At 38.7% G+C, this 15,890-nt stretch overlaps 2 protein-coding genes across 3 annotated transcripts in view; one reads left to right on the top strand and one right to left on the bottom strand.

The window, feature by feature from the left end:
- Window positions 1-756: 756 nt before the first annotated feature.
- LOC115221825 (protein LSM14 homolog B) lies at window positions 757-9,032 on the bottom strand. Of its 2 annotated transcripts, none has more exons than XM_029792057.2 (9): window positions 8,707-9,032; window positions 6,315-6,484; window positions 6,031-6,223; window positions 4,851-5,066; window positions 4,596-4,760; window positions 4,012-4,177; window positions 2,680-2,810; window positions 2,271-2,425; window positions 757-2,015 (listed from the first exon to the last, which is right to left on the bottom strand). In XM_029792057.2, exons 1-9 carry the CDS (start codon window positions 8,828-8,830, stop codon window positions 1,992-1,994), a joined length of 1,344 nt encoding a protein of 447 aa, XP_029647917.1. In that variant the 5' UTR covers window positions 8,831-9,032; the 3' UTR covers window positions 757-1,991. The 2 variants fall into 2 exon arrangements, with proteins under 2 accessions (XP_029647917.1, XP_029647918.1); XM_029792058.2 differs by having other exon boundaries at window positions 6,094-6,223.
- A 54-nt stretch (window positions 9,033-9,086) lies between these two features.
- Window positions 9,087-15,890, top strand: part of LOC115221824 (transcription initiation factor TFIID subunit 4) — a 39,112-nt gene continuing 32,308 nt past the window's right edge. Inside the window, exon 1 of the mRNA XM_029792056.2 lies at window positions 9,087-10,715. Within this exon, the coding sequence (XP_029647916.1) occupies window positions 9,129-10,715 (1,587 nt within the window). The 5' untranslated portion in view covers window positions 9,087-9,128. The remainder of the gene's footprint in view (window positions 10,716-15,890) is intronic.

Here is a 15,890-nt window from a genome sequence, read left to right as displayed (position 1 = left end):
CAAATTTCATTCTAGAAAAAATAGATCTCTTCGAATAAACAATCCTTGGTGAGCAGGAAATAGTCCTGGTGCTGATGGCATAAAATGCTCCCAAATGATGCTATATATTGAAAGGATTAGCAAGAGGAAAACCAAGGAGCCAGGTGAAAACAAGTACTGCCCAGCTGGAGTAGTGATTGGACAACCAAGTGGGGGTGGGATCATTCTCTAGACACAAACATTGGTAGTTCATTAGATCACTGAATGGTTGTAATGTGTGGCACCATGGGAGGAAAAACTAAAAATATCCAGAATTAATGCAAGGATGAAGTGAAAATAAGCAGCAAACAAGAAATACCTTCACATTCTTTATCTGGTGTCTGAGCTTCAGATTTCGTAATCTCCATTATATTAAGCCAGATTATCCAGTATTTAGCAAATTTTTTTCCATGTGAAGTTGATTTACTTCCCTACAAAATCCTTAGAGCTATGACATTTGTTGGTGGTAGTGGATAGCTCACTGCTCCAGTATGGCAGTAAAATCTTTTGCCAGGTGTTGCGTTAAAAACTTTACTTTGTAGTAGAACCAATACGGAAGTTAATAAAATATGAATTGGGTGGGTTGGTTGGTTGCCTCCTGCATTCATAATCAGAAAACGAAACTTAAAAGGGGTCAGAGTGCAGGTGACAAAGGAGCAACGAAAACCCAGCCAATTTCTTACTTTATCAACCTGTAAAGAAAACGGTAACACAATAATAAAGAACAAACAAATAAGGTATTCTGCAAATGTCTTTTAATTAAAGGAGGAGGAGGTGTGTAGTATCTTAACATTGGAGTGTTTGGTAGGTTAAAGTTGTCTTTTCCCCCCCCTCCCCAGTCCTGCCAAACTGACTAAACTGGTCAGTTCTGAGAGATGCCAACAGTTTTTGGTCATTAGCAACTACTTTGTCCCAGGAACCTTAAGAGAATGGCTTATTCCTCTTTCTAGTAAATTTCCATCCATACCTTTTTACGAAGTCAGTCATTTTGAGCCTTTAAAATATCCTCAACCCTCAACAGGTCCTCAAAAACTGCCACCAACTTGGTAGCTGGAGTTAAAGAAAAATCAATCCCTTCCCCAGATGGTTTCTACGTTGAAATATAGAGTTGCACTTCAAAGGCAGTTAGATGTAGTATGGCCACTACCTCTGCTCATTCAACTTCCAGAAAAAAATGAAGAAAGCAGGGAATAAAGTGATTTCCGGAAGAAATTTAAGTAAAATAACACTAAACTCTTTAATATTGATATAGCACATTCTTAGTTTCCCTGCTTAATAAAGCACTGATTCTACTGCCAGGGTTTTAGGAAGCAAACAAAGAAACCCCAAAAAGTCCATGAAATCAAAAAAAAAAAAAGGAAAAAAAGAAAAAAGAAAATAAAAAATAAAAGCTACATTTAACTACCCTCTGGACAATGTCCCAACATTATTATCAGAACCTTAAATAGTCTGATGATGAAAGGGTCTGAGGACAAGGGAAGTGGGAGACAAGCAATGAGCCCTTTCTAAATGCCATCCAACCATGAGATTTGGGCTTTTGGTCTTCAATCCTGGTCGTCGCTGTTTGCCTGCTAACAACACAAAGTGGCTGTTCTATTTACACAACTTTCTACTTAGCAGGTATTTTCCTGTAATGTTTCTTTTAAATATTTTTTGCAGGTGTTTTCAGGAGGTAAAAAACTTTAGGGTCAGGGGTTATATATACATGCTGATTCTGTATATATAAATATATATTTTAAGTAAATCTGTTGTGACTGGATTTATTGCATCTGTCAATGGCAAGCTGTCAGTAATTCTATCCGCATCTGTTAGCTTCTCTCTTCCTGGACAGAGCCAGACAAGGTAGTTAACTGGTTGCTTCCCTGCTTCCGTTCCAAACAAAAATGGCAGCAATGAGTTGGAAAGGATTCAAAATCTGACTACTTCGATGTCCGATGCTTTTTTTGTTGTTTTTTTCAGTATTGAGATGATTATTAGGTGAAAACAGCAATGGGCCTCTGTAAGACAAAAACATTTACATTAATTTAATGATCATTTTCTGGTCATTAAGTTTACAAGAAACAAAAAAGATACTATTTATGACACAATGACAAAGCAGTGGTCAGCTACAGATTGACAAGACTCAGAATTAAGCTGAAAACAGTCCATGATCTTCTGAATTCCTGAATCACAAAACTCTGCCGCATCCAACAATCATTGAAATTCAATTTAGCTTAAGTCCTCAACGGGGAAGACAAAGGAAGGGGGTTTACCTTGTTCAGAGCTTTTTCACCGTTTACGTTGTTTGCTTCATTGTGTTGGTTATCTGCCCAACTAGAATCACCCCAACCAGTATTTCCGGAATTTCGTCGGAAGTTTCCTCTGTAATTACCACGGTTCATTCCTCTACCTGATGGATAAAAAGGAGCTGCAACAAAAATATTTTTATCTTAATGTTGACAGCAGACATTGAAATGGTTATTACAATTCATGGAATTTTTAAAAATAAGGTTAACTATTTTACATTTCATCTTAAATGGTAGGTACAGCACAGGCCGAAAATTGATTTTATTTCAATGGAAAGCCAAAGAAGACAGAAACATGGCCAATCAATTAGTCTGCACAGATACAGTGCATTATTAACAAGCTGAAAAAGCCACTGGGCAAAAAACTGATATTTACCTCTCCCCCTTCGACCTCGGAAACCACCTCGACCTCTCATGCCTCTGCCCCTACCACGATAACGTTCTGACACTCCAAAAGTTTCTGCATTAAGTTTCCGTTCTTCTCGCCAACTTGTTCTATTTACACGACTGGGAGAGAAAAAAAAACCTTGCTTAATAATTAAAATCAGTTTCAAATTCCATAACTGTCTTCATAATTTGCACAAATTTGCATTTAATGTAGTTTTAAAACAAGATTGAACCAATTCACAATCAGAGAGAAATTAGTTCCAAACGTTTTTCGATATTCTAATACTTTAATTTTTAATTGCAAGGCTGTTTAAATTCAGAAAATAAGTTACAAATATAAAAATTTAAATTTCAAATGGAAAAGTACACCATAATTTTTTTGATATCAAATGCAAATATTTACAAAAATATCGCAGTTCTAAATCCTATTTTTTTAAAAATGAAAATCCAGAAAATTAAACAGGCAGGGACCAAGTTGGTGCTGAAATAAAGTGCCAAATATATAATTCTTTGTGTTGACTTTCAAAAATGCTTACGGCCCATTTCACAAATGAACATCTCACCTGGCACAACTAACTCTTTAGCATTTAGGCCAGCCATATCCAGCCCAAATAGTTTACCTGTTCTATGTGCAAATTGTCAAAATCCGGACTCCTACACCTACCCAACAATGTCCTAAAAACACAATTGCATCAAAATCCTAAAGTTAAATCAATGTGAATATCAAATTTGACAGAGTAATCCGAATGAGAAAGGGTTCAAGGCCTACATTTAGAAATTATTAAAAGTAGATCATTTCTAAACAATGAGTGAAGACAAAGGTTCAGTTTAATGTTGAAAATTAGGAAGTTCATATTGGAAGGAAAATATCTGCAGGATTTTCAAAAGGATTTAAAAATTTAATTCTATTCAGAAGACAAAAATTAGGAAGTCGCATAACTTCCATAACTGGTTCCAATACTAAGAATATATTCAAATACCAAAATTTATTCAATCATCGTATTGGATTTGGGCAAAATTCATGTCCAACTGACAAACAAATTTTATCACAAAAACATTTCAAAGTATATCATAGTCTTAATCTTTAGTTGTATTCCATAGTTAAGCAATTTTTTTTTTTTTTACTAAAATCTCTAAATTTAAAAATGTAGTTACAAAGCTCACAATTTCTAATTAAAACAGCTAACCCTAAAGCAAACAACTTCAAATTTTAGTACAAGAACTGCCAAAGATTAAACAGAATAATTCCTGCAATTGTAGACTATATTGGCAAACAGTAAAACGGAAGATCATTATGATGTAAACTGGAAAATCTCCTCACCCATGTTCACGCTCAGTTGCCTCACAGCTGATGTTATCAAAGAAAGATTTGGTTTTATCATAGTACACCGTTTCTTCATCCTTCTTCACATCTTTCTTTGGAACTTCTGGTTCCTCTTCAGTTTCTGGTTTTTCTCCATTCACAATAGGAGTGGGATTCTTTTCATCTGAAAAGATTTCAAAGTCAAAAGACAAACTCAGTCAGGGCAGCAAAAGCACAACAACATTTGGGGTGATAGGGATGTGGAAATTCAATCAGATTCAGTAATTTAATTTCATAAAAGACAAAACACCCAAGAACAAGTCAATGTGCCTAAAAATATCCCAAGTTTAAATTATCCTTCAAGGGCTGAACAATTTGACAAGGCAGGGCTGTGCCAAATGCCAGTATCAGCTTTGGCACAGTTTCTATGGCTGGGTGCCCATCCTAAAGCCAATCAGTTAAATGGAAGGTGAACATAAGTGGTTCTGAGGATTGGACAGAGTGGGTAAGGCAAGTTCATACTTAAATTACTGTTACTCCAAAAACAATAATAACCCACCCCTATTACAAAAGAAAAAAACCCCAGCAATAATCCTACTTACTCAGTGTTAACTTCTTCAGCTCCTTCTCCACTTCTTCAAATTCAGCATTGGCACTCTCAAAATCATAGTCATTCTCAAATTTGAGAGGTTCTGAAGGTTGTCTGGAGTTCCCTCTGCCTCTTGGCATACCTCGAGACATTCCTCGGGGTCGGCCTCTTGGAACCCCTACCAAAATACATTAAGTACATCAGAATATTTCAAAGACAAAGAACAAAGGGGAAAAAAGGGGATTAGAGAATGAGAGCAGCAACATACCTCTACCCCCTCGTCCACGAGTGAATGTTGTAGTCCGGTTCCCTTGCTGATCTTTCTGATTATTGTAGCGTTTGTCTCGACGATCCGTGGGAGACATCTGCTGGTGCTGGTGCTGATGCTGATGCTGCTGCTGCATCTTGTCATCCACATTGATCTGAGTTCCTTGATCAGTTGTTGGGGATTTGCGCCCAACAGGTGGGGTAGGACCACGAGAAACTATAAGAGAAGAATTTCAAACTCAAGCAACCATTCAAGCCAGGAACTTTTGCAAAAGCCAAAAGTTGGATTAGATATTAAGATTCAAAAAATGTAAGAAAAATTTTTAAATGGTTAATATTTGAATATTAGTATGCATGTTATATGTAAACTAAGATTTAAGAAAAAATTTTTTTAATTAGTCAACCATTTTAGTACGTCAGGTTAAAAATTTAAGAAATCCATAATGAAAGGGACAATGGTTAGAAGTTACAAAAAAAACCAACAGAATCTGGTAGAACTGGCATTTCCCATGGTCGTTCACCTGTGTGTCACCTGCACACTGATTAGAAGTTAGGTAAGATTAGTGATGTGAGATTCTGAATGCTTCAATTTACCAGATTTCCTAATTTGCTGGGGATCTACTTGAATGCCTTGGTCCCGAGTTGTATGACGGGCATAACTGCGAATAAAGGAACCTGACAAACGCCAACATTCAGGTCCAAATCCAATTGGGGTTTCAAAAACAATATCAAGAAAAATTCAGTAAAATCAAAATGTTAAAATTTAGCAAGAGAGGAGAAAAGTTTGAAAATAAATGGAATTTAAATATTTAGCTGATTAGAAAATCGTACAATTAACTAATTATAAAAGAATCAGTGAAAGATGCAAATCTAAAGAGTAATGAGGGAAACTCTTCAAAGTACGAAGTGGGTCAGCTCAATGGAAACTGCTCCAAGAAAGACTTTTGCAGGTCTTAATTGCTGCACTGGGAAACCAGCATAAAACCTATCAAGAGAATCAGTAATTTAAAAGCAATTTCAAAAGTTTGATTAGGATAGCCTCCTGCTAATTAGAACGGCAAAAGAAATTAGTTGCTACACCTTAGGTTATGTTATAAGGCCCGCTTTTTTAAAAACAGCAGTTGTTGATATTCCTCCAGTAAGCTAAGCGTATAATGAAAGACATTCACAATAGGTGTTACCTGGAAGAGAAAATTGGCTAGAACCATGATAGGAATGCTGGCCACCAGAATGAAGATACTGACCGCCATAAAGCTGAGCTCCTCCAAAAGGTTGATAAGATTGACCGCTGTAAGTGTGCTGAGGCTGCTGCTGTTGTTGCTGCTGCTGCTGTTGTTGAGGATAAGACGAAGTGGTGGTCACTGGCTGGGATGACTGAGAAGAAAAAGATTTCGAGGTTACTGTATCGTCAATTGAAATGGAAATAATATAGGAATTAAAAGGGTGACGCGGTAAGACTGCCTACCTTCACAATAGCAGGGTCTTGCGGTAGTCCTTGCAAAGGCTGTGGCTTGGGAGGTTGACAGACATGGATGTCTTTAATGTCACTACCTCTGAATATTATATATTCAAAAACTTCATCTCTTGGGGCAACAGGACGGTCGGTAGGACGATCTTCAGTACCAAAAGATCTTACTGTTTAAAAAAAAAAAAAAAATGTTTAAAAATTAAAATCTTAAAAATGAAACGGAGAAAACATCTTTACATTTAACCGCCATAAAATGTGAACATTTAAAAGCTTTTCGGGACAGGTGCCAACTAAATACGTGTGTATATTATAGACATAAAAGTTCATTTAAAAGCAAAGGCAGGCGTTTAATGTAATACTAAAAGAGTTTAACGAAATTATTTTTATGAATTAAAAGCGCAGGAAAAAGAACTATTTGAGGAGGAACGAAGAGGACATTTTCACAATGTAAATAAGTTGAACATTTTAAGCGACCTGGAACGTTCTGAATGCCATATTATTACCTGGCAAATAAAATACCTGCAAGTTGTCGGCTAAATTAGCGAGACACAATCTTGGTCGGAGCTTGATTTAAAAAAAGCAATATAAAAATGGCGGGGGAATTAAAAAGACAATTATTAGGAAATTCGAGGAAAATGAAAGACTTTGGCAGCTTATGGAAAGCTTGGCTGGGACACGAGTTATTATGCATTGGTCAATGAATATAGAACCAGCATACGTGGACAATCAGACACAGCAAATGGACAGCGAGAGAGAAAGAGATACAGACGGGAGGAAGTTGATAGGACATAAAAATAACTCGTTTTTTAGTTATATTTTATTTCCAGTATTTTTGGGGTTTTTTGTTAGAGAAATGGAAATTCTAGAAGAGAAGTGCAAAGTACGAAACATTGTCTTGGTAAAGTGAAATAGCTCAATTAAGCTTAGTCATGGCTGAAAGCAAAGAGAAAAACTGAAATAATAATAAAAATAATAATAAATAGTCGGATGACATGTCAACGTTTTATCAATAGAAGATGTCAACAAGAGGGAAAGAACGAGGACACTTTCACTATGTGAATGGCGGGTTTGTGGCTGGGAAGAAGACACAAATACACTTTTATTTGAATGAGTCAAAGCTCAGTTTTTGCTGTTTTATAAAGAATTGCCTTTTAAATATAATTAGACATTTATATAACAAGTTTCTCATTCAGGTTAAACGAGGGAAGCGAGAAAAAAACAGAAATTGCGAGGTTTTTCTCAGTTCTAAAAAAGTTCGCTACATTTTGACAGAAGCTGAAGAAATTAAAGGGAACTGGCTTTTTAAAGAAAAACTATTTTAAAAAAGGGTGGAACTGAAAATAGGACAGTTTGGTCGAAGAGTTTATTGACAAATGTTGCAAAACTAAGAGAATATCCAACATTTCGAGTGAAGGTATTTTACTGGGGAAAGATAAAACCGAAAGCTGTTTTCGTCATTAGAAAAAACCGCGAGGAAACGAGGGGGGGTTTATTTTCAATATGAACCAGAGATGTGTGTCTACCTCGGTGAGGTGGAGGTTGACTCTAACCATCAGACACACGTGTGTGTGTGGAGGGGAGTTCGCTTCTTACCCCCACATGCAATACATGGGAGTCAAATATTTCACAAGCACCACACACCCATGTGTTAACGTGGTAAAGCGGAGGAGCAAACACACACACACACATACATATAATATATATATATATATATATATACACACATATATAGAAGCGGGTAAAGTGGAGGAGCAAGCACACACACACTCACACACATATATATATATACACACACACACACATATATATATACACACACACACACATATATATATACACACACACACACATATATATATATACACACACACACACATATATATATATACACACACACACACATATATATATATACACACACACACACATATATAATATACACACACACACACATATATATATACACACCACACACATATATATATACACACACACACACATATATATATACACACACACACACATATATACACATATATAGAAGCGGGTAGAGTGGAGGCGAAATGCCTGGCCACCTCGACACATGTATAACGCGGTAAAATGGAGGTTTAATTCCTGACTCCACATAACGCGGGATGTTTAATTCGCTGGCCACCACCACGCATGCAAAATGGGGAAATTGGAAGGTTAATTCAGCGAGACACATGGATAAGGCGGAAGTGAAGACAAACATAAATAACAAAGTAAAATTGTGAAAAAGGGGAAACCATTCCTCACGGCGCCAAAGAAATAAAGAGACCAGTCGGAGGGGATGGCCAGTATTTGGGTTGGATTCTTCAATGGGTGTTTGATAGTGAAGTGTAGAGTAAAGAAAGGAGTGTTGGGTTACCTTTGGCGAGAGCAACAGTGGATTCGTGGGGGTCGATGGTGTAGAGAATGCCTTCATAACGTATCTCAGCCTTCGATATCAGGCTTATCTTGCTGCCCAGATACGGAATACCTCCTCCACTCATGGTTCTCTCACGGTTCGCTTTCGCAGTTTTCTCCAACAAATTTTAGTCTGCCTGTCCGTTGAGCCCAACGCTATTAAAAGAGGGTGGTCGTGGGTCCAGTGGTGTTGCGGTTCGAGAGAGAGAGAGCTCAAAGCAGTCGACTTTCTTCTCCCCAAACTAAAATATCTCTCAAGATGGCGACAATGTAACACTGTACTCTCCGCAAGGTGGCGCTCGATGTCTTTTATACACAAATCTCAGGGTTCAACCGGGTCACTGCGCATGCGCTCTTTAGTCGTCCATCGACGAAGCAAACGAAATGGCGGCCACCAACTCAATCGAGGAATTGTTGTCGTCTGAGGTGGACGAGAACGAAGTAAGTGCCTTAGTTGGGAGCCTAGAGTCGAGGCTGGCCTCGCCTACCCACAAGGAGTCGTCGCAGGATGTATCGGACAGTGTAGTTGTTCCCATTACTGCTCCTGCGACGACGGACCGTGTTGGGAGCAACGGGAATTCTGGTGCTACTAGCAATAGCAATGTTGGTGGAAGTGGTGCCACGAAAAGCACTGGAAATACAACTGGTATCGGAGCGACTGGCACCAATCACATCAACAACACTGCTACATCGTGTGTCGGAGCAAACCTGGGAATCGGTCCTGCCACGGCCCCCACCGTCGTGACTGTGGCAGCGTCATCGCAACCCGCTTCGTCCACCGTCAGTGCCCCATTCGCATCTATCCAGGCTGTCAGTCAAGGACAGAAGGGCATCCCCTTGGTAACAGCAGGCGGACCCCAAATGAACAAAAACACAGCACCAATTTCCAAAGCACCTATGGATACCCAAATTATCGGCATCAGTTCCATCCTAAGTCCTACAAACGCGACAGTAACGGGCACTGGAGCCGGTGGTGTAGTTGGCACTGGGTCACCTGCTTGTGGAGCTACTACCGTACCAGGAGCAAGTGGTGTCTCTCTACTGAATGTTAACACTCCAAATACTGTGCAAATCCCAACCAACAGCGGCAAAATCGGAAATACACAGACAATTCGAATCATTACTCAAACATCGTCGGTTGCAAACACCAACAACTCGAACCCAAATGTTCCCTATGTACATCCAATTGCGAGGCCACTGGGACCAACTCAACCACAACCTGTCCAGCATCAAGTTGTAACGACAGACAGTAATGGAGCGGCAACAGCTGTGCAGAAAAACACTGCTACCTCCGGCGTGGTCACCAACCAAACGAACCAAACAACAAACAGTGCTATTTATAATCTGGCTACAATTGCCGCCGAACGGAAACCTCTGATGGTCCCACATATGACTGTCCAACAGACTAAGTCAATGCAAACTGCTAATCGAATGACTGTCCGCGAGCAGATTGACCAGAGGCAGGACAAAACTGGAGGACAGAAGATTACAACTACCACCACCACGACTCCACCAGTTACTTCAACACCAATTATGAAACCCGATCAAAGTACTGGCCACTTTGTTATTAAGGATACAACACGTAATATCACCACAGCATCACCTAAAACAGAGATAACCTGTTCTAGGGACACGATGGCCCGTGTCACCTCGTCTGTTGTCACCTCAACACAGCAGAATCTACAGAACGTACACATAGTGAAGGGTTTGTCTCAACAAGTCAACCCTAATGTCATCACAGTTTCACGAACCCAACCTCAAGTCAGCATGGTTCAACCTCAAATACTCACCAATAATGCCACCCAAATGAGAATTGTAACTCTGAACAATCAGAATATCCACACATCTCGAGCTCTAACCGTAAATGCTGGAAGTCTTGGCAAAACGACCAACAACCGTGTAGGGGCGGTTCGTATAAATACTTCACAACCATCACAACAGATCAACATCGCCCCACGACCAGGAGGAACGGTAAAGTACCATTTGTTTACTTGTTGCTCTCTTTATCGCCCTCCCCACCTCATCTTTTGCTCCTCTCCTTCTTCTCTTTGAAGATTATTATTGTTCAGATTATTGCTATTCCTTGTTCCCTTACACACACACACACATATATACAGATACGCGTATACACACAGTAATTGCCACTGTTCCTTGTTCCTTTACACACACACACCAATGCCATTATCAAAACAGGACCCAGAACATCTCCTCCCCCTAATATCCCCGACTCACATCAGTTCCACTCGATCTGCTCCAATCTTTATCTTTTCGAATATTCAAATATTCCACCCAGCCTCAGATGTTATTCAAGAACATTTTCACATATTCGCGGGATCGATTTTACACTTATCTTCATCACCATCATCATCATCATTATCGATATTGTTATGACTACTGATCGAAAACCTCTCATCTCTGAAAGATTCTTATTCGCTGTTTGTGAAAGATGCTGAAGTATTTTGACAGAGTGAATCCAAGTTTTAAGTTTAGCCTGACATTAAAGTCCGAAAGTGTGACTGCCAGAAAACAGGTTAAACAACATCAAAATACTACAGCAAACACTTATTTCACTACATCAGTTCGTATTTCAGTGTGTATGTATATATATATATATATATATATATATATATATATATATACACTCACTCTCACAGCTATGTGTGTGTATTTCTGTGTGTTCTAAATGTAGCAGGTGCTCCCCCAACATGCCATATGTATACACACACACAACTGATTTCTTCAACCACTACACCACAACACTTACATTATTCTCACCCATCCACACTCAGGTTTCTAAGGTTTTATTATATCATCGTCCTATTTACTCCAACAACGAAAGTTTGTCTTTGTTTTCCCTTGTTGTTGTTTTTTGTTTCCTTCTCTTTCTTAATTAGAAAAGAAAATTCAATTAAGGAAGACCTAAGTTGGAAGTTGGTAAAGTGGTTATGATTGGTGATTGTGGTAATTTTGATTGGGATGGTGCATTCTCTCTCGACACCTAACGAGAAAACAGTTACTATTGGCAAGTGTGACGTGTGAAACATGAGTGTGTGTGTGTGTGTATACACACACATATATATATATATATACATATGTATGTATATATATATATATATAGCATGCAGCGAACTGGGACCGAGCCAACTAGGAAGACTCTATATGGCCTGTTTAATTTACTAGAAGCAGCAGCCGAATCTATCTTGATTACGGAAAGGGCACATTAGATAATGCAGTCTTACGTATTACGGAAGGAACGGGATGCTCATGGATGGAATGTCTTTGATCATTGGTCTGCTGGATCGAGTCTGACCTGGGGCTAAAAACAACAATAACTCAATTAGATCGGTAGTGTGGTGTATATAGAAACTGGGGTTTCGTTTGCTTCTCAAATATATTAATGTAGTTTATTTTCCGTGGACAATTTTTATCATTAATATTTAAACATGGAATTGGAATATAATTTTGTAATTAATACACATTGATTTCTTATTTTTCAGTTTAATGTTTGTTTTCGTGTTTCCCCCTCCCCTCTGTATGTGTGTGTTTATATATATATATATATATATATATATATGTATGTGTGTGTGTGTATAACGCCACCGCCATCCCTTCTACATATTGTAGCAGAACTTTGTTTGATCTTTCACTCTGACCTGTTTCTTAATTAGTAAATGTGTGTAACTGTGCAGTGTTTTGATGAAAACCCTTCATTAAAACGAAACGAAAGGCTAAAAGTAGGCAAGGTAGCTGTGCTAATTTTTAATAATAGGAGCTCGGTTATACTTTAGGAAGAAAAAAGGATCTAAAGAAGAAGAAAAAAGACACTTGTGGCCGAACGGTTAAACATATCGATTACATTTCCTCGTTCTCAATTTCAACAACGATCGCAGATCACTTTGTTGTTTTATTATTATTTTCCCCCATTTTTTCGGTTTCCTCCTCCAATCTCTCCATTTTCAAACTCGTTTCTTCCTCTTGTTTTCAATTTGAAAATGAAACATTTTCGTTTTTATAGATATATGTATTTTCCTTCTTTGTTTACCTGAGAGGAAATGTTGCTATTGATTAGCTCCAGGTAAATCGTGACTGAACCAAACTAGCGGACGGCTTAGGCAATAAGTTCGTTAGAATGATGACTTAGAATATTGCTGATAACGAGAGGATCTCTTTATCAACATCTTCGTCTTTTTACTAATCTATAAATAACTCTGTGAACTGTTAGGATGTCAATTATGAAAACACCTGTCTTTGACCAGCCCCAGATAACCATTCCGATTCAATACTCTGCTCTCCTATATCAGATCCTTCTGAAATAGGTTCCTGGTTAGGATTCAAACTGAACATTAAACATTCTCCACACACACACACTTCTGACACTGTTGTGCTTTGAGGAACTAAGATGACTACCAGTTTTGTAATCCACCTCCAGATTTAGATAACAAGTGTACCTTTACATGGTTGCTTACCTGCTAAATGCAATAAGTAGGTTACCCACATTACACCTTACATTGAATAGTACTATTCCCGGTGACTCCTAAAAGGAATAGGTTGTTACAGGTTAAATATTTTTGATCATTAGTCTGCTCAAACAGGGCTGACCTGGGGCTAAATACATTTTTAATTATTTACTAGTATCTTATAGACAAATGGTCTTCAAGGTGTATGCCCCTTGTACACTGACAGTACCCAAAGATTACTTCTAAAATTGGCATATTTACAGCATTAATCTTTAATATTCTTGGAATATTGATGTAATGATGTTCCAATGATTTTAATTTTGGCAACAAGATTACCTGGCTTATTGAGATTACCTGGGTTAGCATCTCACTCGTTTTGTTTACTAAAACTGTCAGCGCCCAAAATTGGCAGTTTGGTGCCATATTACAGGCGATGATAGGTTTAAATCTTTGCCAATCTTTATCATTATGTCTGTAGGAAAAAAGGATCATTGGGCTTTTTCTGTTTTGGTTTTTTTCTGCTAAAATATAAAGGAGGCAGTGCAGTAGCAAAGTATTGGCCATAAAACACCAAAATTTCTTTGTAGTCTCTCAACTAGCTAGAAATAGCAGCCAAGTTTCCCCCAAATCTGGTGAGTTACCAACTGACTGCAGGATTGATTGGTAGTGTAACAGACTTTAATCTACAGGATCAGGGGTTCATAGCTCATCACCAACGATCAGCTTGTCCCTAAAATTGAAAACGGCTGTCTTGCTAGCTGTATATAGGGTACCACATACGAATGTGCTGCAAGCAGCAAGAATACTGTAAACTTCACAGAATGGAGTTCAATTTCCCAAGCAGTTAAAGCTTTAGCAATGAATTCTTCAGCAGTGACCCGATGGTTTAATGGGTTCTGGCACTGACCATTCCTAAGTCAGCTAAATACTGGACCTTACATGCCTTTCATTAACAACTTTAATCCTTTCTGCTGTAGGCCCAAAGCCTGAAATTTTAAGGGACGGGACTACTCGATTACATTACTCCCAGTGTTCAACTGGTACTTATTTTATTGACCCCAAAAAGGATGAAAGGTAAGGTCAACCTTGGTGGAATTTGAGCTCAGAACATGAAGACAGGCAGAATACTTCTAAATAAATAAACCAGTTAATAACTCTATGAAATTGAATCTATCTTTCTGGTGTGTGTGTGTATTTGTTTGTGTAACATCTGTTTCTCCATGCTAGTGTAGGTTAGATGGGGACAGTATTTGAGGCAGGGTTTTTATGGCCAGGGTTTTTCTGTCACCCACCTTTACCTGTTTTACTAGTAAGGGATTTTGTAATTCCAGAGGAATTTGAAAGTGCAGAAATTACGGATGACTTGTTGACAAGAAATGTCAACAAGTGTCACCCATTACTGCCCAGCTGTCACTGGTGACATCATCAAGTGGAGTGCAGCTCACCACAGAGTCATACATTCACACACACACACACACACACACGGTTTCTATATACCAGATACTCTCACAGGGCTTTGATTGTTACAGGGCGATAGTAAAACACACTTACCCAACGTGTTGTGCTGTGGAATTGAACTCAGAGCCACTTGATTGAAAATTGAACCTCTTAACCACATAGCCAAGTGCACCCATGCTGGTGGCATGTAAAGAACACCTTTCGAGCGTTGGGCCTCATGGAGGTAATGACCAAGACCTTTGTCATTCTGTTGTGCTTGAGATGAAGACCCACCAAGCCAAACAAAATCACAGTCGTGGCAGATACTGGTGTCACACAAATTGGCATCTGTGCTGGTGGCACATAAATGCACCCGTTACACTCTCGGAGTGGTTGGCGTTAGGAAAGGCATCCAGCCATAGAAAAACATGCCAAATACATACTGGAGTGTGATGCAGCCTTCCAGCATGCCAGCCGGGTCAAACCATCCAACCCATGCCAGCATGGGCATTGAATGATGATGTTGATATATATATATGTGTGTGTGTGTGTGTGTGTGACTGAAAATGGTACAAAACCAAAAAGACAGTTGAAGCAAATGAGAGAACACCAAACAAGGTTTGACTCTCTGCAAAAATGGAAGTCTTTGACAGGCAAACATGGCTGTGTGGTCAAGAGTTTTATTGTGCAACAACATAATTTCAGGTTCAATTCCACTGAATGATACCTTGAGCAAGTGCCTTTTTACTATAGCCTTGGGATGGCTGACATCATGTGAGTGAATTTCGGGAAATGGAAACTGTACAGTAACCCTTCACATACACACTTGTGCATGTATTTGTCTACACATATCTTTGAATACCTATTTCTTTACTACCCACAAGGGGCTAAACACAGAGAGGACAAGTGGATTAAGTCGGTTAGAAGCGACCCCAGTGCGTAACTGGTCCTTAATTTAGCGACCCCGAAAGGATGAAAAGCAAAGTTGACCTCGGTGGAATTTGAACTCAGAACATAGTGGCAGACAAAACACCACTAAGCATTTCGCCCGACGTGCTAACGATTCTGCCAGCTCGCCACCTTAATATCTTTGAATACCATTTCAGCAGTAGCTATATACAGGGTGTTCAATCTAAATTTGATAGTTTGCGTAAAAGGAAAAGAAAATACAACATCCCATCCAGAAATGAATGTATTTTTAAAACTCAGAAAATTATGGTTGGAAGGTAAGAGTAATTGCACTCAGCTTCTG

This window comes from Octopus sinensis, linkage group LG18 (genome assembly GCF_006345805.1).
Source record: "Octopus sinensis linkage group LG18, ASM634580v1, whole genome shotgun sequence".
In the NCBI taxonomy this organism is placed as follows: Eukaryota; Metazoa; Mollusca; class Cephalopoda; order Octopoda; family Octopodidae; genus Octopus; species Octopus sinensis.
Note: the sequence above shows the minus strand (reverse complement) of the source record. Positions and strands in the feature narration are given on the sequence as shown.

What these genes read in the sequence shown, in the direction of transcription:
- LOC115221825 (XM_029792057.2), bottom strand. Translation starts at nt 8,830, where the DNA reads ATGAGTGGAGGAGGTATTCCGTATCTGGGCAGCAAGATAAGCCTGATA. An exon ending in CACTGTTGCTCTCGCCAAAG is followed by an intron (nt 6,485 to 8,706) that starts GTAACCCAACAC and finishes TTTTTTAAACAG; the next exon opens with TAAGATCTTTTGGTACTGAA. An exon ending in CCGAGGTCGAAGGGGGAGAG is followed by an intron (nt 2,426 to 2,679) that starts GTAAATATCAGT and finishes TTTTTGTTGCAG; the next exon opens with CTCCTTTTTATCCATCAGGT.